Source organism: Notechis scutatus, chromosome 12 (assembly GCF_049901735.1).
Source record: "Notechis scutatus isolate UNSWTSFEM ecotype Mainland chromosome 12, rNotScu1.2, whole genome shotgun sequence".
NCBI lineage: Eukaryota > Metazoa > Chordata > Lepidosauria > Squamata > Elapidae > Notechis > Notechis scutatus.
Window position 1 is genome coordinate 7,721,099 of NC_142020.1, and position 27,776 is coordinate 7,748,874.

At 43.4% G+C, this 27,776-nt stretch overlaps 1 protein-coding gene across 1 annotated transcript in view; it reads left to right on the forward strand.

The window, feature by feature from the left end:
* Nucleotides 1-991: 991 nt before the first annotated feature.
* The window catches only part of SEPTIN12 (septin 12), an 82,378-nt gene continuing 55,593 nt past the window's right edge, over nucleotides 992-27,776 (forward strand). The window contains exons 1-2 of the mRNA XM_087973190.1: nucleotides 992-1,115; nucleotides 18,912-20,225. Coding sequence (XP_087829316.1) covers nucleotides 1,061-1,115; nucleotides 18,912-20,225 — 1,369 coding nt within the window. The 5' untranslated portion in view covers nucleotides 992-1,060. The remainder of the gene's footprint in view (nucleotides 1,116-18,911; nucleotides 20,226-27,776) is intronic.

Genomic DNA, 27,776 nt, shown 5'->3' on the forward strand with positions numbered 1-27,776 from the left:
CCCAAGGGCTACACTTTAAAAAGTTGGCAAACTCTGGCGGGAAACTCACCCACCCAGGCCTTATCAAAATAGAATCTGAACAGAGCTGGAAAGGACCTTGAGGTCTTCTAGTCCAGCCCCCTGCTCAAGTAGGAGATCCAATACCATTTCAGACAGTCTCTTCTTAAAAACCTCCAGTGATGGAGCACCTACAACTTCTGAAGGCAGTTTCTGTTCCGCTGGTTAATTGTCCTCACTGTTACGAAGTTTCTCCTTAATTCCAGGTTGCTTCTCTCTTGGATTAGTTTCCAATGATTGTTTCTTGTCCTGCCTTCTCTGGTAACTTTGGAAAATAAGTTGACCCTTCCTCTTCATGGCCACCTCTCAAATACTGGAAAACTGCTATCATGTCCCCTTCCTGGTCTTTCTTTTCTCTAGACTAGCCAAACCCAAATCCTGAAGGATGGAAAATCTGGAGAGGAGGAAAGCAGCGAAAGGGGGTAAAAGGGCTGCGTGTCCCACACCAGCAGCTGCTGCTTCTCCTTGTTTCTTGGACTCCACAGCTTCTCTTCTTGCTTTTTCCCAGTCTGCCGAAAGCACCTCAGAGCCCCCTGCCCTGTTCAAACCCTCCCTTCTCCCTCCCTCCCTCCCTCCCTCCCTGGCTGTCTCTCCTCCCCTCCGCTCCTCTTTCTCCTGCAGAGAAGCGCCAGGCAAACCCAACCAGCCAATGTAATCCCTGGAAGAGTTAAGCTGGGGTGGGTTGGGAGGGGGGGTGAGCTTTCTGGAAAGAGCGGGGACAGAAGGGAAGGCGACTTCAGTTTTTTGCTGCTTCTGTAGCCAGGCGGGCAGCCTTGGAAGGTGAGTGCCAGAGGGACGGGGCAGAAATCTAACCCCAACGCCACCCTCACCCGATGCCAAAGCTCCCTGACTCACGTAGAAACAAAAGTTATGGACTTTGCAAACTTGGGAGTCTAAATCTCTCTGTTGCCCTTGTTGTTTTCTGCAGGATCTCTGGGGGGGAAAAAAGGCAGCTGGACTGGATCTCAGCAAGCGTGAATTAGCAAACTCCTCGGAAAGGAGGATGTCTCAATTGTCAGTGAAAGAACATCTGGATGGGATCCTTTCAGACTTCGAAGGTAAGTGGCTGGAGGAGGAACTAGGCACCTGGGGAAAAGGGTTACTGCTTTTTCCAAAGATCGTTGCCGCTCACCTTTTCCTTGTACCTTCTGAGTTTTGAAGGCTGAGTTTTGAGATTTTTTTTTTTAAAGTATGTTGTCAAAGGAAGGGTTAAAATGTCCATCACTTTTTAAGCCACCCAGTGTCTTCATAAAAACAATCGTTTATTTGGTTCAAGAAAAGCTAAATTAGTGCAAAGAAGGTCAGGTCCCACTCCTGGGAGGAGGTGGGGCAAGAGGAACCCAACCACATATTTTCGGAAAAATCTGGAGAACAGCTCATTTGTTCAGTGCCACCCTTTAGTTCTCTTTAGTCTTTAGTTCTCCTAGGTAGAGGCTACAAAGGTAGAAACCTGCTCATGTTTGACGGAGTAAAGAAACTGTTAATGTTGTCACCTTCTGAAGGAAACATTAAATCTCTCTATATAAAAAGCGAAATGCCACTCATGCATCATTACAAAATCTCCGGAACCGTAAAGCTCACAAACTTGAAACTTGGCGCGTATATTCCTCTTGGCTTCTAGGTGTTCGCTAAGAAAGGATTTTTTGAAATGACCATCAGAGCATTAATATTTCCTATATTATTATTAACACGCTCTGATGCTAAGGAGTTCTACTCCCCCTCCCCACCTGAAAAGAAATCTCTTCCAAAGGCAAAACATAAGCAGAGGAGTTTCAGTTTCAGTTTCACAGCACCAAGCAGCTTTAGAACAGAACAGTTGAGCTAAGCCACGTCCAGGCTCCTTGCTGTCTCCTGCTTGCTCACATAGCCAATACTGTTTCAGTTTCCAAACAGCCCTCAACTCTCCCACACACTGACAAGCCGGATGAATACCGATGGATGCTGGTAGGCAGAGGCAGAATTTTCCCCCTATTTTCCTCCTCAAAAATTAAGCCCGACCACACAGTTTCATAGCGAAGCATGGGTATCGATCTAGTATGTATATAAAATATATACCTAAATACAAAGCTCTATAAAGCTGCATTTTAACAACCCACGTGTTGCAAGCTGGCATTAACTATTGACCATTGTTTACTCTTAATATTTCTTAATGTGTGGTTCTAGAATTCCTGGAGTTCTCCCGAGACAGTCTCAGTGTTTGCAAAATCACAATTATTTACCAGCCAACATTGGGAAATTGAAAAACCATTCCGTTTTAAGATCCCATTAAATAATCATGAGAAGCAGTAGCAGCAGCGGATATGTGTAATTTTATTTTTAATGTGGTAAATATTGATAAAGCTCTTTGGGTTCCTCCATAATTTTTAAAAGTGAGAAACAGTCCTGAGAGAAAAAAGTTTAAGAAGCACCAGTTTAACATATTTACATATATACCATATCAGTCACACTATTTCTTTCTTTCTTTCTTTCTTTCTTTCTTTCTTTCTTTCTTTCTTTCTTTCTTTTCTTTCTTTCTTCCTTCCTTCCTTCCTTCCTTCCTTCCTTCCTTCCTTCCTTCCTTCTTTCCTTCCTTCCTTCCTTCTTTCTTTCTTTCTTTCTTTCTTTCCTTTTTTCCTTTCTTTTTTCTTTCTTTCTTTTTTCCTTCCTTCCTTTTTCTTTTTCTTTTTCTTTCTATCCATATGAAACATTCTTGCTTCTCCGTACATCTATTTGTGAATTGCATGACCTCCTCTCGCCTCTCTTACGGATTCTATCCATTTCCAATTTTTTCACTCTTCTTCCTCCCTACTCACCTATCTTCCCACATTAGAAATGAGTTTTATTTTCTTTGAAAGTGCTTTATAAGGTTTTTTTTTAACCCCTTCTTATTCGGGAGGCAGTGTTTCTCTTCTAAATCTGACCCGTTGAAGAGAGTAAAGATTTATAATGCTGTATGCCTCAGTTATTGGGGGGGGGGGATTTTTTTTCCTAACAAGATTTCTAGACTGTAAAGTTGCAAAACTGCATCCCAAGAGGAGAACATGGACTAATCTCCAGCCCGAGAGTTGGTTAGATTAGATTTCTAGAGGGGAGAGTCATCAATAGACCTCAAAATCTATTTCAAAAGATCAAAATGGAATCCTCAAAGTGTACAGGCAGTCCTCAACATACCACCACAATTGAGCCCATAATGTATGTTGCTAAGTGAGAAATTTGTTAAGGGAGTTTTGTCCCACTCTATGACTTTTCTCGCCACTTTTGTTAAGTGAATCTTAAATTAGTCACACTAATTGTTACGTGAATTTAGTTTCCCCATTGACTTTACTTGTCAGAATAGAGTAGTGTAGAGTAGAATAGAATAGAATAGAATAGAATAGAATAGAAAATAGAATAGAATAGAATAGAATAGAATAGAAAATAGAATAGAATAGAATAGAATAGAATAGAATAGAAAATAGAATAGAATAGAATAGAATAGAATAGAATAGAAAATAGAATAGAATAGAATAGAAAATGGAATAGAATAGAATAGAATAGAATAGAATAGAATAGAATAGAATAGAAAATAGAATAGAATAGAATAGAATAGAATAGAAAATAGAATAGAATAGAATAGAAAATGGAATAGAATAGAATAGAATAGAATAGAATAGAATAGAATAGAATAGAATAGAATATAGGGTAGGGTAGGATAGGATAGGATAGGATAGGATAGGATAGGATAGGATAGAATTCTTTATTGGCCAAGTGTGATTGGACACACAAAGAATTTGTCTTTGGTGCAGAAGCTCTCAGTGTCCATAAAAGAAAAGATACATTCGTCAAGAGTCAAGAATCATCAGGTACAACACTTAATGATAGTCATAGGGTACAATCAACAATCAAATCATACTAGGAAACAGTCAATATAAATCGTAAGGATACAAGCGACAAAGTTACAGTCATACCGTCACAAGTGGGAGGGGATGGGTGATAAAGAGTGATGAGAAGATTAACAGTAATAGTAGTGCAGACTTTGTAATAGTTGAACAGTGTTGAGGGAATTATTTGTTTAGCAGAGTGATGGCATTTGGGAAAAAACTGTCCTTGTGTCTAGTTGTTCTGGTGTGCAGGGCTCTATAGCGTCATTTTGAGGATAGAAGTTGAAACAGTTTATGTCCAGGATGACTCCAGGACACTGCAACTGTCATAAAATGTGAGTCAGTTGCCAAGTATCCGAAATCTGATCACGTGATCGTGCAGTGGTTATAAGTGTGAGAAAATGGCCACAAATTACTTTTTTCTAGTGCTGTTATAACTTCGACCAGTGGCTAAAGGAACTGTTTGTAAGTCGTTTGAATAATTTAACTGGAACGCAAAGCTTGTTGCTTTCTCCTTTACAGAATTTGACTTGCTCGCTTGCAGAACTTTAAATATTTGAAGATGTAGAACGCACGAGGGTTGTGAAATTAAATGTGGCATGGATCTAATTCAAAACAGTCCCACACTGAACTGGGTTTGGGAAAGGAGTTTTCTCTGAGGCTTTCCAGGGATCTATCTGAGCTCACCTTTAAAGCAGAGGTCACCAACCAGTGGGAGAAAATGTTGGTGGTCCGGAGGAAAATGTCACCCCCAAAGCACTTAATCCAGGCTGCATAGGAACACAAGGCTGCGCTACCCACATGGCCCACGGGAACACAAGGCTTGCGTCGCTTGCATTGCGAACAACACAAGGTAGTGAGGGGAGGGGGGAAAGGGCGGAGGGGTGGACTTGCCCCATGTGCCCCACGTGCTTTGCCTGGCCACTGGGCTGCTTCTTTCCGCTTCTTTCTTCTCCTGCTTTTGGGTGCACGCAAGGAAAGCAGCAAAAGTCTTTCTTTCTCGCCCCCAAACTCCACCAGAAATGAGTCTTTGGGACCCTGCAAGACATCCTGCTCCAAGAGGCTGCACCATTCTGGCAGAGTTTGGGGGAGAGAAAGAAAGACTTCTGCTGCTTCTGCTGCTTTCCTTGCATGAAGCCAAAAGTCTCTCTCTCTCTCTCTCTCTCTCTCTCTCACCCTGAGAACGGAGCTGGAGACAGTTTCCTGCGACCCCAAATAAACAATGATCGATTGGTAGGAAAACGGGGTGGGGAATTTTCTTGCAGACCTTTTTGGGGATTTTCCCAGGGTCTCTGGTCCGGCGGGATTTAAAATCATGAGTTTGGTGGTCCCTGAGGTCCAAAAGGTTGGCAACCCCTGCTCTAAAGGACCCATGAGCCTTGCCTCCAATCCTGACAGTGTTTTTCAGTCTTTCGGCCTGAGATATGCTGAGAACCAACACAATATGAAGTGAGAAGAATAGGAAGTTCTTCCAGTTGCAAATGTATTCTGCTCATTTACGTTTCTGGATTGAATCCAAGCTGAAGGCCACAGGGCAAGCTGGATGGTTAAGGACAGAATCTATCTGCAAAACCGGGGTGAGGATAAGTCACAGTTTGCTGGTGCTAAGTGAGAAGGGGCCAGCTGTGAGCCCGCAGAGCCAATTGCCAGTGTTTTGAGGTAGGACATTTGAGAAGATGGTAGCGCAGTTCATCTGAGAAGCTTCTTGGTTGAAAAAACAAACAAACACACCTCCCCTTGCAAACCAAATGAAAAATGACTCTTTTGTCTTTCAACCTATTCCTCTGCTTAGCATCCCAACAATGCTTATTTTGGAGCTGGTTAGCCTTAGTAAATCTAAGAAAAAAGCAAAACAAAAATGACATGCTCAGTCAAGGAACTGTCAGACAGGCTAACAGTAAACAGCCCAACCAAAGAATCTCCAAGATCACTGCCACCAACACTGACAGGGCAAGCTACTAAGAATGTAAACGGAGAGCAAAATCTATTCCCTTAGTAGCACTGATGGTGTTACCTAGTTTGGTAATGAAACGTCTGCAAGAAAACAACCAAGCTCAGAGAGCACCAAGGACCCCTCAAAAATGACCCAAACCATGGGATTATCTTTCTCTATGTTCACCCACAAATTAGAGTATATGCACCACAGTGGCTAGCTTCACACAACCCAGTAAGCTATCAATCTTGGTTTGTAAAGCAAACAATGCACTAAGCCAAAGTGATCGGATGATGGTTTAAACTTTAAAGGCATGCATGTATGAGCTCATTTAGAACTGGGAGAAAAATATAACCTGCTTATGACCATATATATTATGTATAATATAATATAGTATAATATAATAAAGAATATATATATATATATTCTTTAATTTGAGACCAAGAAAGATTGCAGCGGAATGATTTGTGGTGTACTCCAGAATTTGAAGTTTGTAAACAATTAGCAGGCCAGATCAATCTACTCATTATTAGACTATCAACAACATGATTTGAGTTGAGAAATTTCCTGAGAGTGAAAATAATTAATCAGTGGAATGGCTTGCCTCCAGAAATTGTGGTGTTCCATCACTGGAGGTTTTCAAGAAAAGATTGGACAAGCATTTGCCTGGAATAGTATAGGGTCTCCTGCTTCAGCAATGGGTTGGACTAGAAGATCTCTAAGCTCCCTTCCAACCGGCCGGGGGAATGCCGGGAATTGAAGTCTATACATCTTAAAGTTGATAAAGTTTAGAAAATAATTCTATAGATTTCCTTGCTTCACCAGTAGAAATTGATGAACCAACCAGGAAAGTTAAGCTAAAAATTCAGAATATACGGCAGTATATTTGCAAGGGTGAATGTATATAAGGAGAAAAAAAAATACTGAGTACATAAGATATACCTTCCCTCTATATACTTTAACATGTTTATATAAGGGCTGGGGTATGGTAAGAGTCCTTTGAAGAGGTACTTTTAAAGTTGGAATTCAAGCTAACGTAAGTGGTGTGAAACTTCCATAAAATTATTTTACATACACAGATAAGGCCTCTCTGGCTTTCCATTTTCCCCAAACACACCCACATTTCAAAGCATAAAATGTTACCTTCAACTTTACGTTGTTCAACCAAACAGAGCAAAACTGGATTTCTATAACAGATTCCCTATGAAAAGTTTTTTTAATTATTTCTAGACAAACTGCCTGGAATCACGGTTGACCTTAGATTCACATATGCTGCTAAGCAGTGGCTTGTTTTAGCCAAAGTTTGGGGGAAAAGTCATGGTCCTGGTTTACATAACATGCTAAGAAATCATGCAACCATGATTTCTGTTGCCATAATGGACTGGTTAATGCCTTGTGTTAAGCCAAAAGCAAACTGAGTGTAAATGGTTAGTGGACCCAACTGTAGGATTTCACATTATGTCCTGACTATGCTTGACTATGATCTGAGGAAAAAGTGCAGAGAAGGGCAACTAAGATGATCAAAGGCCTGGAGACTAAAATATATGAAGAACGGTTGCAGGATTTGGGTTTGGATTTGGTCTAAAGAAAAGAAGAATTAGGGGTGACAGGATGACAGTATTACAGTATTTGAGGGGCTGCTACAAAGAAGAGAGGGTCAATCTATTCTTCAAGGCACCAGAGGACAGGACAAGAAATAATGGTTGGAAACTGATCAAAGAGAGAAGCAACTTAGAACTAAGAAATTTCCTAACAGTGAAAATAATTAATCAGCGGAATGATTTAGTCTTGATGTAGCAGAGATTTCAGATGAAACCTTAGTAAAACCACACTTCATCTAGTTTTGGCCATATTATAAAAAAGATATTGAGGCTTAGGAAAAAGCGCAGAGAAGAGCAACTAAGGTTATCAAAGGCCTGGAGACTAAAACATATGAAGAATGGCTGCAGGAATCGGGTTTAGAGAAAAGAAGGACAAAGGGGGACATGATAGCAGTCTTCCAATATCTCAGGGGCTGCCCCAAAGAAGAGGGAGTCAAGCTATTCTCCAAAGCACCTGAAAGTCAGGACAAGAAGCAACGGGTAGAAACTAATCAAGGAGAGAAGCAAGCTAGAACGAAGGAGAAATTTCCTGACAGCTAGAACAATTAACCACTGGAACAACTTGCCTCCAGAAGTTGTGGTTGCTTCATCACTGGAGGCTTTTAGGAAGAGGTTGGGCAACCCCCTGTCTGAAATGGTCTCCTGCTTGAGCAGGGGATTGGACTAGAGGACCTCCAAGGTCCCATCCAGTTCTATTCTATTCTACCCTGTATATTGAGAAGCTCCAAGATTTTGCAAGAAGCAGGGAGAGAGAGGGCAAAAAAAACCAGCGTTCTTCGGCAATTGGCCTCACTTCAGAGCAGCTGCTTTGTTCCCACACAAAGCTGAAATTGAGATAATTCAGGCCACCCCACCATGACAGAAGGATAGAGTTTTACTCTAAAAGCTCCTTCAGGGAACCTCTGTGGAGAGACTGCTCCAAGTTGGAACACAGACAGGCTGCAATCACTAGCGTGTGTCTCCCGCAGCGAGAGGGAGAGAGAAAGGAGAAACAGTTTCGTTGTGTGTTGGTTTTTTTTTTGCTGAAGGGTTCCAGTTACCAGCTGTTGCTGTAGCCCTGTCTCTCTTCCCACATTTCACAGTTTGTAATTAAGGAAAGTTTGGAGTCGGAACTCATGAGAAGAAGTGGGGTGAGGAGGGAGGGAGGAACTCCACAATGCCTAGAAACCCTTGGGGGGCTCAACCGTGATCAAGACCTCCTACCTCTGAGACAGATCTTGTTGGCCACTGGTGTGGATGAGAAGGCCTTCTTCAAACATCTGCAGGACTTGAAGGCAGTGGTGGGATTCAAATCATTTAACAACCGGTTCTCTGCCCTAATGATTTCTATGTAAGGCATCCAGAAAGTATCCATGATATCAATCACTCCGAGATGTTATCTCTTCAATTGATTTATTAGAACTAGATCTGGCATGTCAAAAGCAATTTTCCAAGTGAAAGTTTTTTCCTGAGTTACACAGAACCTTCTCTCCTCCCTTCTCTCCTCCCACTTCTACACTTCATAAATCACGAGAGCCAATTAACTGCAACTGGAAATTCTTAATACGACATACAGAAGAACCTTGAACTTTTCAACTCCTCTAACTCTCGAAAAAAAAACATGTGGCAGCTGAATTTCAAAACTGACACTCTTCCAACAACCAGTTCACCAAACTGCTCAGAAAGTTAACAACTGGTTTTTGTGAACTGGTGTGAACTGGCTGAATCCCACCACTGCTTGAAGGATCAGGAACATGTTTGACCTAGAAATTTTTAGCACAAGAACCTAACTTGTCTATGGAGATTCTCAGTCATCCAGGTCACGGTTGTCCCAAAGGTGCTTTTTTCAAGAGGTAACTGGACTTTCTTTGTTTTTCCTTGAAGATGTTTCACTTCTCATCCAAGAAGCTTCTTCAGCTCTGACTGGATGGTGGATAATGGAAGGATTTACATTCCTTGCAGACGGCCGGTCATTTGCATTCTTTTAGACTCTAGAGAGTCGTTGAGGCCACTTGGAGGTTTATCTGTGTCCTCAGATAAATGGTCCTTCCACACCCATTTGTACTACTCAGGTGATCCTGAAGACACAGACAAACCTCCAAGTGGCCTTGACAACACTCTAAAAAGATGCAAATGACCAGCTGTCTGCAAGGAGTAGAAATCCTTCCATTTCCCCATCATCCTGTCAGAGCTGAAGAAGCTTCTTGGATGAGAAGCAGAACATCTTTAAAGAAAAACCAGAAATGCCAGTTGCCTCTTGAAGGAAAAAAAAAAAGCACCTTTGGAAGAACCTTACTTGGAGGAAGTAAGAGAGACTGTGAGACAGGTCTCCATTTGGGAAGAGATGGGATTTTAATTTGATCTTGGGAGAATCTAGGCAAGATGAAAACAGTCCTTTTTTTGAGAGGATAAATGGTGCCTTTATTGATCTTAGCCCAGATGGGCTGTCAGAATGTCGGTATCTTCCTTAGCTCCTAAGAAAAACTGGCCCTTCAGTCAACCTAGAAAAGCCGTCTTAGTCATGAAATTGCATGTTCCTTTGATTTTACAATTGTCTATAGTTACACGGTACAAAACAAAAAAAAGATGTTGAGACACTAGAAAGAGTGCAGAGAAGAGCAACAAAGTGATAAGGGGTTTGGAAGCTAAATTGAACAATGAATGGTTGCGGGAACTGAGAATGTCTGATCTAACAAAGAGACGGAAAAGAGGTGACATGATCGCAGTCTTCCAATGTTTGAGGGATTGTCACAGAGACGAAGGGGTGGATCTAGTCTCCAAAGCATGTGAGAACATGACAACAAGTAACACATGGAAACCTATCGAAGAAAGATCCAACCTAGAACTAAGAAGAAATTTCCTGACAGTGAGAAAAATTAACCAGTGGAACTACGTGCCTCCAGAAGTTGTGGATGCTCCAACCCTGGAAGTTTTTAAAAAGATGTTGGATAACCATTTGTCTGAAGTGGTGTAGGGATTCCTGACTAGGCAGGGTGTTGGACTAGAAGACCTCCAGGGTCCCTTCCAACTCTATTGTTCTATGTTCTGAAATCCGAGTTGGTTGGTTGGTGGTACTTTTCGCATTGGGACCCTGCACTTCCTCCAATGAGGAATGCTTCTGGATGTTTCTATGACAGAGGCATTGGGAGCAGAAAAACTTCCGTGTGAGCTTTCCTCCTCCTCGTCTCCTTCCCCCACAGATGTGGGGGGCAGGCTGGGCTCATAGCTGCCAGCTGTTCCCCTAGAAATTATGAATAGACATTTATTAAGTGGGTGGAGGGATGGGCTGAAGCCTGCTAGACTGGAGACTGAAAACAAGATTTCTTCCAATCCACTCACCCTTATGTGCTGCTGGCATAATATCCCAAGTGGGATGGAAATGTGATTGATGACCAGGATTGTAATGAATGATGAAGATAAAAATTCCCCTCGCACATACGTGCTAGTCGTTTCCAGCTCTAGGGGCCGGTACTCATCTCTGTTACAAAACCAAAGAGCCAGCGCTGTCCAAAGACATCTCCGTGGTCATGTGGCCGGCAGGACTAAATGCCGAAGGTGCACAGAACGCTGTTCCCTTCCCACCAAAGTGGTTCCTATTTTTCTACTTGCATTTTTTTACATGCTTTCGAGCTAATAGGTTGGCAGAAGCTGGGATAAGGAACGGGAGCTCACTCCATGACGTGGTGCTCTGGATTCGAACGACCGAACAGCTGACCTTTCTGATCGCCAAGCTCAGCGTCTTAGCCACTGAGCCACCGCGTCCCTTGTGGTTGATGATCAGGATTGTAATGAATGATAGACCCACATAATTTCTTACTGATGGAAACCAGGGAGCATTCTGGCAACCCAAATCCCATGTCAACCATTCTGCCTTTGTCATCGGCTCTTATTGCATACACAAACCTGGATTGTGTTTGTGTGCCTTCAAATAATCCCTGCAGTTTTCTTGGAAAGATTTTTTTTAGAGACAGTCGGCCCTTGTCTTTGTTGAGGTAATTCCCCGTTAGGAGAATGAGCGCATACAGGGAGACGTATTTTGAGAGTAGTGTTTGAATAATACACATGCAGCACACAGATACACTGTACAGTAAATGTAGGGTTTTACTTTCAATAAAGGTTTAAGCAAAGTTCAAAATAGGCAGTCCAAAGTCATTCACAGGTTAAATCAGTCCGTTTTCAATCCAGGGATAATTCAATAACAAAGTCCAGTGTCAAAAAACAATTCAGTAACAGACTTACATTAAATCCAGGAATATCAGTCAATTAGGAAAAATGGAGGAATGGCAACACTTTCCAACAGAAGGAAACAGAGACACACTCACACTCTCTTCTGAGACTCAGACTAAGACAAACCAGGTTTCTGGCTCCATCTTATGGCCGTTTGAGAAACCACACCTAATTACAGTTTTGCATTTTCTTAAAGATACAGTTTTAAAATGTTTATCCTGGTTTATATATTTCTAACCCAAATAGCTGTTAGGTGACTCATATTCCTAACAGTCTTCTTCTTCCAAAGGATAAGAGAGAGGGAATAAAGCCAAATCTCTTGGCTGGTTTTGTGCCTAGGCAGGACTGGAACTCAAGATGTCCCTGTTTCTAGCCCGGTGCTTTAACTACTAGCCGTTTGGACTTTCAAAGGTGCTTTTTTCAAAAGGCAACTGGACTTCCTTGGGTTTTTTTTTCCCTTAACAACATTTTGCTTCTCATCCAAGAAGCTTCTTCTGTTCATTGAACCAACAAGGTCCAGTTACCTTCTTTTCTTTCTCATCTTCTCATCTTTCCTACTATCTCCTCCTATTGATATCTTAATCTTATCATTTGTCACTTGTTGTTTGCATCTTATGATTTATGATCTATGACTTACCACTTTGTAGTTTGTATGTACCCTGTGAGCAGCTTATGCACCCAAGACAAATTTCTTATCCAGTCACACTTGGCCAATAAAGAGTATTCCTATCCTTTTTTTTTTTTGGAGGGGGGGGAATCACCTTTGGGATAACCCTGGCCTGGATGACTGAGAATCTCCATAGAATAAAATGGAATGGAATAGAATAGAGTGGAGTGGAATAGAATATAATAGAATGCAATAGAATGGAATGGAATAGGATTAGAGCACAGTAAAGAAATAGAATGGAATGGAATGGAATAGAATAAGATTAGAGTACATTAAAGGAATGGAATGGAATGGAATGGAACAGAACAGAATAGAATAGGATTAAAGTACAGTAGAGGAATAGAAATGAATAGAATGGAATGGAATAGGATTAGAGTACAGTAGAGGAATAGAATGGAATGAAATGGAATGGAGTGGAGTGGAGTGGAGTGGAGTGGAGTAGAGTAGAGTAGAGTAGAGTAGAGTAGAGTAGAGTAGGGAATAGAATAGAATAGAATAGAATAGAATAGAATAGAATAGAATAGAATAGAATAGAATAGAATAGAATAGAATAGAATTCTTTATTGGCCAAGTGTGATTGGACACACAAGGAATTTGTCTTCAATGCACATGCTCTCAGTGTACATAGAGAAAAAATAAAATACATTCATCAAGAATCATAAGATACAACACTTAGTGATGGTCAAAGGTTACTAATAAGCAATCAGCGCAGGACTAAAAGTCCAATGTTTAGAGATGGACGCTAGTATCAGATTCCTATCTTTGGTTCTCACTTCTCGGTCAATTGTTGGTCATTTGGGTCAGTTTTTGCACAAGGAGCCTTCCAGCTGCACGGATGTTTGGAGTCCCTCCAGCCAGCCTTTTGATTCCCCACTGACAGTGACGGAGTGCTTGCTGTCATGTTCTCCATTTGGTTCAGGGGTCAGAGCTGGAGGTGTTGGTGGAGAGGGATTGAAGGGCAGCAGGGGCAAAGGTCTCCTTCTCACGCCCAGGGAGGTGGGGAAAGGTTCTCCTTTATGATGGACACTCGAGATCAAGCAGGTGCTGGAGAAAACAGCTGGAGGGCAGGGGTCAAGCAAATAAATGAACTGAAGCTGGCTTTTCTCAGCTTGCTTCTAGCTGTTGAGCTGCCGCCATGCTTAAGACTCAAGGCCAACTCTTTAGAATGGAATGGAATAGAAATAGGAATAGGAATGAATATAGAGTATAGAGTAGAGTAGGAATATAGAATAGAATGGAATGGAATGGAATAGAAATAGGAATAGGAATGAATATAGAGTATAGAGTAGAGTAGGAATATAGAATAGAATGGAATGGAATAGAAATAGAAATAGGAATCAATAGAGTAGAGTGGAGTAGGAATACAGAATGGAATGGAATAGAATAGAATAGAATTGGAATTGGAATGGCATGGCATGGCATGGCATGGCATGGCATGGCATGGCATAGCATAGCATAGCATAGAAATGGAAGGGAAGAGAAGAGAAGAGAAGAGAAGAGAAGAGAGAGAAGAGAAGAGAAGAGAAGAGAAGAGAAGAAGAGAAGGAAGGAAGGGAAGGAAGGGAAGGGAAGAGATGAGAAGATTTGATGTGATAGGATAGGATAGAAGATGGAATAGAAATAGAATAGAACAGAACAGAACAGAACAGAGCAGAATAACAGATTTGGGAGGGATCTTGTAGGTCCAACCTCCTGCTCAGGCAGGAAGCCTTACACCATTTCAGACAAATGGTTAACCAACATCTTTTTAAAAAAACTTCCAGTGTTGGATCCCTTACTTACAACTTCTGGAGGGCAGAAGCCACTGGTTATTTGTTCTCACTGTCAGGAAATTTCTCCTTAGTTCTAGGGTGCTTCTCTGCTTCCTTCGTTTCCATCCATTGCTTCTTGTCCTGCCTTCAGGTGCATGAAGCAGAGAGTTCCGTGGGCACCAAGGGAAGGAGCTCAATGTACAGATTGCCTATTTCAGCCAAAGGTTTGTCACCCAGGGCCAGATGGTGTATAGAGATGCTTTTTCAAAGCCATGGGCCCTCCCAACCCTCGCTCAGTGCTACCTGTGAAACCCGATGATGCTCTCCTTTAGTGAGGTGGTTAGGGGAGTCTTTGATGGGGAAATGAGGTGGGAATCTTGTTGCCTGCTGGAGACAAGGGAGATAAGATTGCATCTCCTAAACAAACAAGACGATTGGAGACAGGAGAGCTAAATTTCAAGGGTTGCCCCCTTTGTTTCTTCTCCAGCTGGTGGAAGGGGCCAAGCGGGAAAATGCTAATATTTCAGATAGATTCGTATTCTTATTTCTAGTTTACAAAACACCGGACTCCTATTCTGCTTTGGCTGAACTTTGCTCTAGATTTTGCAGGGTTTCCCATATAAGGACATGAAATAATGCAAACCAGGAGTATAAAATAGCCTGATGTTCTCCAGAAGTTTTGGACACCTCTTTTTTTTTTCCCCTTTAGTTCTTGTAGGTTTTTTTTTTTAAATGGCAGCCCATACAGCCAACACACACGTGAGATTTAAAAAAAAAGTGAATACGGGCTGTTCTGAATTAATTTAATCAGGGATAGCGCTACAGTTGCAGAAGTGAGTGGATAACCTGGAGGTATTGATGAAAGCTTGCTCACATTTCAAACAGACCAATTATCTGGAGGAGGAGGAGGAGGAGGAGGAGAAGGAGGAGAGCAAAGGGATTGCTTGCAGCAAATGCCACTACCCCCCAAGAGCATTCAAAACAAGTCAGTTAGGTGACAAAGAAGAATGTGACACTATACCCTGAGGACCTGGGCAACCTCATGCAAGACTGTTTCATTCCTTGGTTAACCAGAATTTCTGTGGCCTAAACACAGTTCTTTAGTGGAGTAATCAAAGATGTACTTTTTCCAACAGACAGCTATTTAAAGTTACAACTGCTGAAACATCTTAGGGAGATATTTATGCGAGTGAGACTTGAACAGCTTGACACAATGGTCAGATGTGGGAGATTCCACTCTATACCCTACAATGGATGTCTCTGTATTTGTGGAGCGGCAGAAGTAGAAGACCTGGCTCACATCCTATTTGATGGTTGCCTGTATAAGAGGGTGGGAGACAGGTGTACCTCGGTCTCTATACCAAACAAATGACCCATTGGCATCCCCGTGTCAAAACAACTTGCCTTATGTATGGCCAGAATCTGAAAATAACATTTATCACAGCACAGTACTTGAGCAAAATGGTTCGGTTGAGATGGGTATACGCGGGAGTTGGACTAGGAGACCTCCAAGGTCCCTTCCAACTCTATTATTCTGTATTCTGAACAGGGTCTCCTAAAAGCCATGGGCTGACCCTAGAGATCTTCCTGCTAAACTGTCAATTCTCATTTGACACAAAGAGAAGATGATTAAATGCATGATTGGAAAATAACCATATCCCTTCTCGGTTTTATTTAGCTTTCATCCTGGTCCTATCCACTGCTTTGGGGGCCTATGGCCCCTAGCGTTTCTCTCACAACTCAAAAGTAGCTCATGGTCACCTCTTTGCACTCAGACGAACCGAAAATGGTCCCTGTTTCTGGTTACCAGTAACTAGGTTACCAGAAAACAGAGTTCAGTTTTCAAGTTCTGTGCAACGAAACAGTCAAAGGTTTTGTGTCCCAGCTATAATTGGAGGCAAGTAACTTCCCAACTTAGTTAAAGATTGATTGAATAGAATATTTGTAACTCAGGATTGAACTTTGGGGTCTTTTGTACTCTCTGAACTGGGTTATTTTTCCTGTAGGCGTTTCATTGCCTAACTAGGCAACTTGATCAATGCTAAAGGGGGATGCAGTTTGCCTTCTGTTGATGCACAAGTGCCAACAGAAGACAATATTGGTAGCTCAGAGTTGAACTGTGGGATCCTGGGTGCTCTCTATGCTTGGTTGTTTTCTTGCAGACTGGTTAATATCCGTGCTAAAAAGAACTAAAAAGTGGTGGGACTCATCTCCGGGGCGCGGGGGGATGAGTCTGCCTACCAAGATGAGGTGGGCCAGTTGCTTTCGTGGTGTGGAGACAACAACTTGATCCTCAACACCAATAAGACCAAGGAGCTTATAGAGGACTATAGAAGGAACAGATCAGACATCCAGCCCTTGCTTATCAATGGAGACTGAGTGGAGCAAGTGGCCAGTTTTAAGTTTCTGGGTGTTACCCTAAAAGAGGACCTGACCTGGGGTGCTCACATTGCAGCCCTTGGTCAAAAGGGCCCAGCAGAGATTATACTACCTGAGGCTTCTCAGAAAACAACAACTGAATGAAAAAATGCTGGTGACCTTCTACCGCTGCACCATAGAGAGTATCTTAACTTACTACACCTGTGTATGGTTTGCCAATTGCACAGTGGCAGATAGGACAGCGCTCCAGAGGGTTAACGCCATTGCCCAGAGGATCATGGGTTGCCCTCTTCCCACTTTGGAAGAATATAGCTCCCGCTGCCTTAAGAAAGTTCAAAACATTCTCAAAGATCCATCTCATCCTGGGAACCCCTTTTTTTTTAACTATTACCATCTGGCAGACAGTACGGGATAATAAAAACAAGGACAAATAGGCTGAAAAACAGCTTCTATCCCAGGGCAGGAGCTCTGTTGAATTCTACTGTATAGTGCAGTGTTGGTGCAGTGTTGCGGGTTTTCAATTCAATGTGTGGCGTGTGAAGGATGTGTGTTTGTGTTTATTTTCAAGGACATGATGTGCACTGAAGATGGTGTTTGATTTCGTTATAGGAGGTGCAATGACAATAAAGTAAGCTAAACTAAACTATAAAATGGCAGCACATGAGTTGTTATTGTAATTCCACACTGCATGAGCCGGAAGTGGGCAGAAGGGGAGTAAGGTAGAAGATGGATCTTGTCTACCACATATTCAAACTTGAATTCCTTTCTAAGAAAGTACCTATTGGTGATGTCCACCAAGACATCACCAATGGGCAGTTGGAAAGAGGTTCTCAGAGTGCTGGCCAAACAGCAAGAAAGAAAGAACAGAAGGTGTGATGCAAAGGAATGATAATCCCATCTGTCTGTAAACAACAATGCATTGTTCCTAATAAATTATCAGGTTTATTCACAAAGTGAGGTCAGGAAGTGGCCAAATCCTTTCTTATTATCTATTCCTCCAGCTTTACTCCTTCAAACAAAGTCCTCTAAATTCAATTATTTGACCTGCTGCCCCTTCCATTTAATCAAACAGGGAGAAGCAAAGGCTAAGATGTTAACCACTCCTCCCTCTGATTTTTTTTAAACTAAATTAACTGTGTTCCCAAAAGGGAAGAGACTTAATACAATCAATTCCTTAAAGGGTTCTGATTTACATGTTTGCACTTAATGTTATCTTGTGGGTCTCTGGCTTAAGCAAAGCGAGTTTAATGCAATCTGTGGCTCCAGGCTCTTTTTCATCCTTTCATGGATATTCTGTGGCCACGAAGAAATCAGAAGCCTTGGTGAAAATATGTCTCACAAATGAAAAAAGAAAATAATCTGGACACACATACACAGTTTAGAGCAGGGGTCTCCAACCTAGGCAACTGTAAGTCTGGCGGACTTCAATTTCCCAGCCAGCAAAGCTGGGAGTTGAAGTCCTCCAGGCTTAAAGTTGTCAAGGTTGGAGACCCCTGCTTTAGAGGGTTCACTCATCAGGCCTGGTTCAGCATTGTCTTCACAAAGAAGGTGAACTTAAAGGTCATAGTTTCTGGCTTAGTGTCTTTCCAAAACTTAGATGGCTTTGCATGGACATATGGAGCATTTGCACCAAGACAAATTCCTTGTGTGTTCAATCACACTTGGCCAATAAAAATTTCTATTCTATATGTATCATTTATTTCCAAAATAATACAGGTCCTATCTAAGCAGTGGAAAGGGTTGTGAGACCATATAAATAGTGCTCAATTTACACTCATTCATTTAGTGACCGCTCAAAGTTACAGTGGCACTGAAAAAAGTGACAGGATTGGGGTTTCTTTTACACTTAGGGTGGTTGGAGTGTCCCTAAGGTCAAAATTTAGATGCTTGGCAACTGGCATGTATGTATGACTGTTGCAATGTTCCCAGGTCATGGGATCCCCTTTTGTGACCTTCTGACAAGCAAAGTCAATGGAGAAGCCAGATTCACTTAACAACTGTGTTAATCCTGCTACTTTTCCATATCTCTCTATTTCTTTAACTAATCTTGGTCCTGACTTTATTGGTTCTTCTATGAAGAACACAAGGTCATCTGCATAATGCTTGGGCCTTGTATTCTTCTTGTGTGATTCTTTGCCCTTTTATTTACAAATTCTGTCTGACTCTTCTCAACAAAATTTCTAGTGTCATAATAAAGAGCAGAGGTGAAAGTGGACATTCCTGCCTGACTCCCTTTCCTTGGTCAATGCCAGTGTGTCACCTCTAATAAATCCTTTAAAGTTTTTTGAAGTTTGGCTTGAGAATCATGATTTAATGAGGGTGATTGCTGGAATCTTGATAGATCTGAGACCAAGCTGGAGAATTGATATATTCTACAGCCCTACAATTTCAAAAGAACCTGTACAAATGAAGGCAGAATATTTGACCACTGTTGGCCTAATGGACTGTTTATGTGTCCTTTCTTACTTTCTTCTGCAGCCTTGAAGAAGTCCTTTGAGATGGAAGATGTGGAAGAAGTCCCTTCATGCTCAACCAGATCTTCTGTAAATCCCTGCCCCTCTGAAAACGGAGAGGGGAAAAGAACCAGAGGACCCGTGCAGAACATCTACCCATCTCCCATCGGCCTGAGCAACATCTCCAGCCCTTCGCACAGTCCGATCCCCAAAACCAGGATCACGAACAGCCTGTCTTTCAACCGAGGTACCATTCATTTGCCTCGGGCTAATGGAACCAACCTCATCAGGGTGTCCTCTTTTCAAACTCGGCTGAATCCCAATGGATTCTCTTCATCTTTAGGGCCAGGAAGCGATGAGAGTCTTCACAGTTCTTCTTCCAGTTTGGAGTGTCCAACACCCACAAGATGCCCTCCGAATCCCATTCGGCAATCCGAGTCCCCTGGAATTGAGATCTCTCAGCTATCTAGTCCTTTGCTGAAGAAGTTCTCATCCCATGGGAATGTCTTCCATGCCGAGGCAGAGCGTCCGATCCGGCAGGTCTCCAAGGCTACCGTGAATCACAGCTCCTTGCCTTCCCTTGACTTGCATATCGCAGAAGACCAGGGGCCCGGTCCTACCCTTTGCTCCACCTCGAACATTGACCCCACCAACAGGTGGAGCTCCCAAGACCCAAATTCCATCTCGCCTCTTCCAAAGAATAGAACGTTACCGCGAAAGGATTCTCCTTTCTCTGCCATGGGGGCAGGCCAGCTGGCGAATGTGACTTCGGTGGGTTCTTTGGCCTCCAAGCAAACTGCAAAGCTTCAAACACTTCCCACCAGCTTGGAGAAGTTCATTGGAACCCCCCCAGTTCTCCCTTCGGTAGGTGATCCTGGGCCCAAATCTTTGCCTAAGGCCCAGCTTCAGATCAACTTTGGCCACAGCCTGTCTCATCCGTCTCCAGAACTGACCAACAAGGATCAAGTGATCATAACTCATGACACTTCCCTAGCAACCTGTTACGGAAGCCCTCCAGAGATATCAGAAACAGAGCAAAAAGCTCCTCATCCACCGTCTGCCTCTTTCCAGCTTGTCTCTCAATCTCCAACTGCTCACCCTACTTCCCAGTCTTCTGCTCTTGGGTCTCCAATGACAGCGCCACCTCCCCAAGGGAGCCCGGGTTTGCCCAACCCAAGAGAAAACTGTCATGCTCTGATTGATTCCCTCTCCTGTCAGAATGCTTCCAATACTTCAAACCCAGGACTGCCTTTTAGCTCAGGGAAGGAGTCTGGGGACCAGCCTCTGGAGATCTTTGAGAAGAAGGACGAGTCTGCAGAGAGGAACTCATTAAAAGAAGGTGAGTCAAGTTGTGCTCTAGATGCCGTCTGAAATAGCACACAGGCCTGTTCAAGCCACCTTCTACAAACCTAGAATGGTTGAGGCTACACAACTCATTAAGCTAATCTCAATCAAACTCCAGGATGGCTAATTGCCATGGATGAATCAGTGGTGGGATTCAAAAAAATTTTTACTACCAGTTCTGTGGGCCTGGCTTGGTGGCCATGGCTTGGTGGGCATGGCAAGGATACTGCAAAATCCCCATTTCCATCCCACTCCAGGGGAAAGTTACTGCAAAATCTCCATTCCCTCCCCACCCCACTAACCTGCTTTCCAGCTCCGTTCTCCTGTGCAGGGCAACCAAAGAAGACCCAGCCAATCAGCTGGGGCTCAAGGGGAGGCAGAGAATAGATGGGGTTGGCAGGGCCAGTCAGGGGTGGGATTTGCCAGTTCTCTGAACTACTCAAAATTTTCACTACTGGTTCTCCAGAACTGGTCCGAACCTGCTGAATCCCACCTCTGGTGTGAATCCAACCCTTGTGTCGCTGGATCCATACAGCTCACAAAACATAACGAAGGCGAATGTATTACATGTCCCAGGATAATGTTGTAGGATCTAATCTGGGTCAGTAACTGGCACCAGAGGTTTTGTCTTCAGAGTTTTCGGACTTGGGATGGAACCCATCTTCAGGGACCATCTTTCTAGCAGAGTATGTACTGTTCTGTATGTGATATTTATATGGTGCCTGTTGTATGTGGCTTTTTAGATATTGATTGGGGTGCATTGATAGCTGGCCATTAAGCCACTGGCTGCCATTTGGGCAGCACAAGCAAACAATAAAACCTCTGATCCTGTTGGCCGATCCAGATTGGATCACAGAAAACATAGCTTAACAGAATGGCTGCCTTCATCTAACCTGCTACCCCCAAAGAAATGTACATCAGATGGATTCACAGTTAGGTTTCCCACAACTGCACAACCACATTTTGCCCCAAATTAGCATGTTTAACGAATCCAACCAGGGTACAGAAGATCCAAGTGATCAGGCATCCTCCAAGTTGCTTCTCCTCTTGTCTATTCTGTACTCTACTCTACTCTACTCTACTCTACTCTACTCTACTCTACTCTACTCTACTCTACTCTACTCTACTTCTATTCTACTCTATTCTATTCTATTTTACTCTACTCTATTCTACGCTACTCCATTCTGCTCCTGTTCTCTTCTCTACTATTCTACTCTACTCTACTCTACTCTATTTCTATTTCTATTTCTATTTCTATTTCTATTTCTGTTCTGTTCTGTTCTCCTCTCCTCTCCCCTCCTCTCCTCTCCTCTCCTCTCTCCTCTCCTCTCCTCTCCTCTCCTCTCCTCTCCTCTCCTCTTCTCTTCTCTTCTCTTCTCTTCTCTTCTCTTCTCTTCTCTTCTCTTCTCTTCTCTTCTCTGTATCCTAGCCTATCCTATCCTATCCTATCCTAGCCTAGCCTACTCTAGTCTACTCTACTCTATTCTACTCTACTCTACTCTACTCTATTCTCCCTTTTATGGATCATGTTTCAACCAAGGCACCATTTTAACACACCGTTGGGACAACATTGTTTTTTAGAGGGTTTGCCACAGCCTCCTTGATGTGGCAGTTCTTCTTGCTGGTGTCTGAAAACCAGAACAAGTTTATTCCCCAGAGCTTCCTCATTTTTGTGGCACCAGGAAGACAAAGCTCTTCTCTGTTTTGGTTTCTCTGCCATCATGTTGGGCAAGCAGCCTGTCCCCTCTGGCTCTGGAATGCGCTGGGCCCCTTTCCGATGAAGCACTCAAAAGCATCCGAGAAACATCCAAAGAGCATTTATGAGAATCTCAGAAGGCAGGGTCTAATGATGATGTTCATCCTGCCTCCATTTCCCCCCTCCCTTCAGCAAGCTAAAATACCCTGATACACTGCGTTTAAACATGGAGGCTCCGTTGCACAATCGTGCAACATTTTCAAGTCCAGGGCTGTAGCATATCTACCATCTTTGACATTCCGTGCAGATCGTTTTCTGAACGCCTCTCCTTCATTGCTGAAAGCCAGTTTGGTGGTGTGGTTAAAACAGGGGTGGGCAATTAATTTTCCTAAGGGGGGGGCCACATGAGAAACTGGGATTGTTCTGGAGGGCTGAACCAGTAGGGCTGTGAAAGTGTGTAGACACATACACACATGTGTACATTGAAGAAAAGAATAGCAGTCGCCTTCAAAAATAACAGCAATGCAATTGTATTTTGGGCATGTTTATTTATATCTGATTTCTGATTGACCTCATGCGGGCCAGACAGGGGTAGCCAAGGAGGCAGATGTGGGCCAGGGGCCATAAAATGCCCAAGTCTGGGTTAAAATCTCATACTAGAAACTGAGAGACCATGTCCAAACAACCTGTTTTCCAAAGCACCTGAAGGCCAGACAAGGAATAATGGATGGGAAACTGATCCAGGAGAGATTCAACCTGGAAATAAGGAGAAATTTTCTGACAGTGAGAACAATCAACTGATGGAACAGAAGTTGCCTTCGGAAGTTGTGGGAGCTTCATCCCTGGAGGCTTTCAAGAAGAGACTGGACTGCCATCTATCAGCAATGGTGTAGGGCAGTGATCCCCAACCTTTTCCGCCTGCCCGGTATCCCCACCTTTTTTATGCGTGCGGCCCGGCCGACATCAGCTGGGCACCGCCATCTTGTTTTGATGAAAAAGTGCTTCCGGTGAGCTTTCTACCGGAAAAGCTCACCGGAAGCACTTTTCATCAAAACAGATAAGCGGCGCTTAACAAAGCGACCGGTGGACTTGTTCCACGGACGGTGCCAGTCCGCGGACTGGTGGTTGGGGACCCTGGTGTAGGGTCTCCTGCTTGGGTGGGGGGTGGGGGGACTAGATGACCTACAAGGTCCCTTCCAACTCTGTTAATCTGTATCAAAAGCTCTAGCACAGGGCTCCCCAACCTGCGGGCCATTGCCCACTACTGAGCTGTGGCCCATTTGAAACTGGACCTCACAAGTGGTGAGCAAGCACATGCGCAAAATTCCATTTGTGCAAGCAGTGCATATGTGTGCATGCTGCTTATGCAAACAGAGTTCACGAAACCATCATGAAAGAGCCTCATTGGTGCAGTGGTTAGTTAATAGAATAGAATTGGCCAAGTGTGATTGGACACACAAGGAATTTGTCTTGGTGTAAATACTCTCAGTGTACATAAAAGAAAAGATACATTCGTTAAGAATCAAGAATCATAACGTACAACACTTAATGATAAAGTGCAGTACTGCAGGCTACTTCTGCTGACTGCCGGCTGCCTGCAATTTGGCAGTTTGAATCTCACCAGGCTCAAGGTTGACTCAGCCTTCCATCCTTCCGAGGTGGGTCAAATGAGGACCCAAATTGTTGGGGGCAACATGTTGACTCTGTAAACCATTTAGAGAGGGCTGAAAAGCAGTATAAAGTGGTATATAAGTCTAAATGCTATTGCTATCCCCTCTCTCCAGTCGGTCCACCAAGCCGGAAAGTTGAGGATCGCTGTTCTAGCAGCCCAGCTCTGGGATTGCATTGGTAATTGCTTCCCTGAACACCGGTCCACGCTAAAGCAGGGCCTGGAAGAAGCTGAGTCATTCCCCCATAGGACCCAAGGGAGATTTCATCTCCTTTCCAAATTTTTTCATTTATCTGAATTATTTGAGTCAGCCCCACTAGATAGACCAAACCGGGAAAACAATTCGACAGGAAGGCTAAAACTACTTTTAGTGAGATAAGAGAATCTTTCATAAGCCTGGTTGTGGTCTACCTCCTCCTTATACCCCAGTGAATTAGGAAAGGGATGTCATGGGAAGAAGGAATAACCTTGAGGAACAGGAGGAAGATCCACAGCCAAAACAATGGTCAGATAAGAGAAATTTGAGTCGGGGCCAGAAGTGTAATTTGAGAAAGCCATCTCAAGACAGGATCTTCCCTAGTTTTTGTGTCAGTGAAGGAGAGATGGAGAAGCATTCTGTCTTGGAAGGTCCTGTTTCTGTAACCTGCTCTTTAAAATAGGAGGCGTGATTTTGGTTTCCTGGCCCATTCTACCTTCAAGAGCTGACAGGTATCAAGCTATTTCTGAATTTTATCACATTTTTCTAGATTTAAAAAATGTTTCGGCCCTAGACAGCATTTCCTGCATATCTTTATCAAGGTCACCTTCCATCCTCTCTAGGATGTGTGGTCCAGCATACTCCTCTGTCAGGGAGGTGAGCAGTTTCTAAAATTGGGGGAGGGGGATGGATGGATGGATAGACGGGTGGATATGGATGAATATGAATGGATTGATAGATAGATTGGATGGATGGATGGATATGGATGAATAGGGATGGAGAGATAGATGCTTATAGATGAATATGGATGGATGCATAGGTAGATTGAATGGATGGATGGATGGATGGATGGATGGATGGATGGATGGATATGCACGAATATGGATGGAAGCATAGATGGATATGAATGGAGGGAGGGAGGGATGGTGCTTATGGATGAATATGGATGGATGCATAGGTGGATATGGATGGATGGATGGATGGATAGATGGATGGATGGATAGATGGATGGATATGGATGAATATGGATGGATGCATAGATTGGATGGATGGATGGATGGTTATGGATGAATATGGATGGATGCATAGATGGATATGGATGGATGGATGGATGGATGGATGGATGGATGGATGGATGGATGGATGGATGGAGAAAAAGCAAGGAAGAGAGATAGAGGACAGATGAATAGATATGGATGAATATGGATGGCTGCATAGATATGGATGGATGGATGGAGAAAGAGATGAAGAAAGAGAGAGAGGACAGAGATGGATGGATGGATATGGATAAATATGGATGGCTTCATAGATAGATATGAATGGATGGATAAGGAAGGAAGGAAAGAGAGAGAGAGACAGAGAGAGAGAGAGAGACGGGAAGAGAGAGAGGGAAAGAAAGATTATGAGAAAGCAAGCCATCGTGTTAGTGTGCAATGTGAACCCTGCACCAGCTGAAGCCATCACTTTATAAGGTTTATAAAGTAGGGAATGTTCCGTGGCTGCCTAGAAGTGCCCTTTGTGCGATGGACAAACCCAGCTAACACCTCTCTCTTCCCTTGGGGGTGGGGGAAAATCCTGTTTTTCACGGGCAGCTACTTGAAGGCGGAGGGGCTATCAACTTGCTGGTCGCTGCCTGAAAATAAATAAAATTTTGGGGTCGCCTCCCTCTATCCAGAAAGGAACTCTTCCCCTTAATTGCTTTGACCAAGCCAGGCAAGTTGGAACAAAACCGGAGGTGCTCTCTCTCTCTCTCTCTCTCTCTCTCTCTCTCTGTGTGTGTGTGTGTGTTTGTGTGTGTGTTTGTGTGTTTCTGAAGATTGGGGGTAGGGGAAACCAGTGATTGGTTGGTTAAGGTTGAATCAATTTGTCTCAAAACCAGTCACTATGCTGAGTTTCTCTTTCTCCTCCATTCTTCCCTACCTTCCTGTTTTGTTTTATTTTTATTTTTTTTCCCTCGTTTCTTTGGCTTTGGCACAACTTCTGAATTCTTGAGGCTACCTCTGCCCTTTTCTCTGCTCCACCCTGCAGGGAGGAGGTGGCAAAGGGCCAAAATCTGTGAATTTTAAGAGGTTCGAGACTAACCAAAGTGGATGGAAGTATCAGGCAGCTGTACAATCATTCGGAGGGAGGAGGGGAGGGTTGGGGAGGGGGTATCTCCGCAAGGCGACTCTTTTAGAACATGGAAGCAAGAAGGGTCTCTCGCAAGAAAAGCAGCTATTAAAACTGCCACCTCTTGTGCTGGCCTATCACACATTGTTGCTGTTGTTACTGTTGTTGTTGTTGTTCTTCTTCTTCTTCTTCCTCTTCCTCCTCTTCTTTCTCTTCCTTCTCTTCTTCCTCCTCCCACTCTTCCTCTTCTTCTTCCTCTTTGTCTTTCTCCTCTTTCTCCTCTTCTTTTTCCTCTTCCTCTTCTTCCTCTTCCTCTTTCTCTTCCTTCTCTTCCTCCTCCTCCTCTTCCTCCTCCTCCTCCCTCCTCCTCTTCCTCTTCTTCTTCCTCTTCCTCTTCTTCCTGTTCCTTCTCTTCCTCCTCATCTTCTTTTTCCTCTTCCTCTTCTTCCGCCTCCTCCTCCTCTTCCTCCTCCTTCCTCCTTCCTCTTCCTCCTCTTCCTCTTCTTCTTCCTCTTCTTCCTGTTCCTTCTCTTCCTCCTCCTCATCTTCTTTTTCCTCTTCCTCTTCTTCCGCCTCTTCCTCCTCCTCTTTCTCTTCCTTCTCTTCCTCCTCCTCCTCTTCCTCCTCCTTCCTCTTCCTCCTCTTCCTCTTCTTCTTCCTCTTCTTCCTGTTCCTTCTCTTCCTCCTCCTCATCTTCTTTTTCCTCTTCCTCTTCTTCCGCCTCTTCCTCCTCCTCTTTCTCTTCCTTCACTTCCTCCTCCTCTTTCTCCTCCTTCCTCCTTCCTCTTCCCCCTCTTCCTCTTCCTCTTCTTCCTGTTCCTTCTTTTCCTCCTCCTCCTCATCTTCTTCTTCCTCTTCCTCTTTCTCTTCCTCTTCTTCCACCTCTTCTTCCTCCTCTTTCTCTTCCTTCTCTTCCTCCTCCTCCTCCTCCTCCTCCTCCTCCTCCTCTAAGTCTTCCTCTTTTAGTTATGCCCTGGACATATTCAGATTGTCTCTCCCTCTCACCTCCATTACTGGCAGAGACTGGGCATATTCACAATACACGAATAATCTAGAGTCAGGGGTATCCTCAAAAGTTCAAAAAGGAACAATGGATGGAAACTGAACAAGAAGAGATTTAACCTGGAAATAAGGAGAAATTTTCTGACAGTGAGAACAATCAACCCATGGAACAGAAGTTTCCTTCGGAAGTCGTGGGAGCTTCATCCCTGGAGGCTTTCAAGAAGAGACTGGATTGCCATCTGTCAAAAATGGTGAGGGGTCTCCTGCTTGGGCAGGGGGTTGGACTAGATGACCTACAAGGTCCCTTCCAACTCTGTTAATCTGTATCTATCTAAATGGGTGAGATTCGTATGCTTCGGGGGTTCTACGACCCCTCTTTCAGTTCCATGCAAGACGTGCCGGTTGGATTAGGAACTTGTCCTGCCAACTCATTATCCACATCGACTGTGGTGGTGTTTTTTTTTTTAATCTGCTATTCATTAATCATATCCTTGGAGAACAAGAGACCGTAAAGATCTCTCTGCAATCCTGGAGAATGATAAAGGAAGAGCCTATGACTCATCAGTTTATATGTGTGTTTATGCTCTTGACAGGCAGATTGCGGTTGGGTGGTGGTTTTTTTTTTTTTTTGTTAACTCTCGGCTTAAGGTTTAAAGATTTTGTTTTTTTAACATCACAATGATTTATGAGTTGCTTGGAGAGCAGGGAGGGATGCCGAAGGCCAAAAGCTCATTCTTCACCTGTGGAAGGAAGGATGGGAGGAAGGAAGTTTGCCTTCCTATGCCTTACTCATGCCCTGTGGCTGGTGGCTTTCAGAAGAAGAGAAGAGAATATTGGAATGAAGAATAGAATAGAGCAGAGTCGAAGAGAAGAG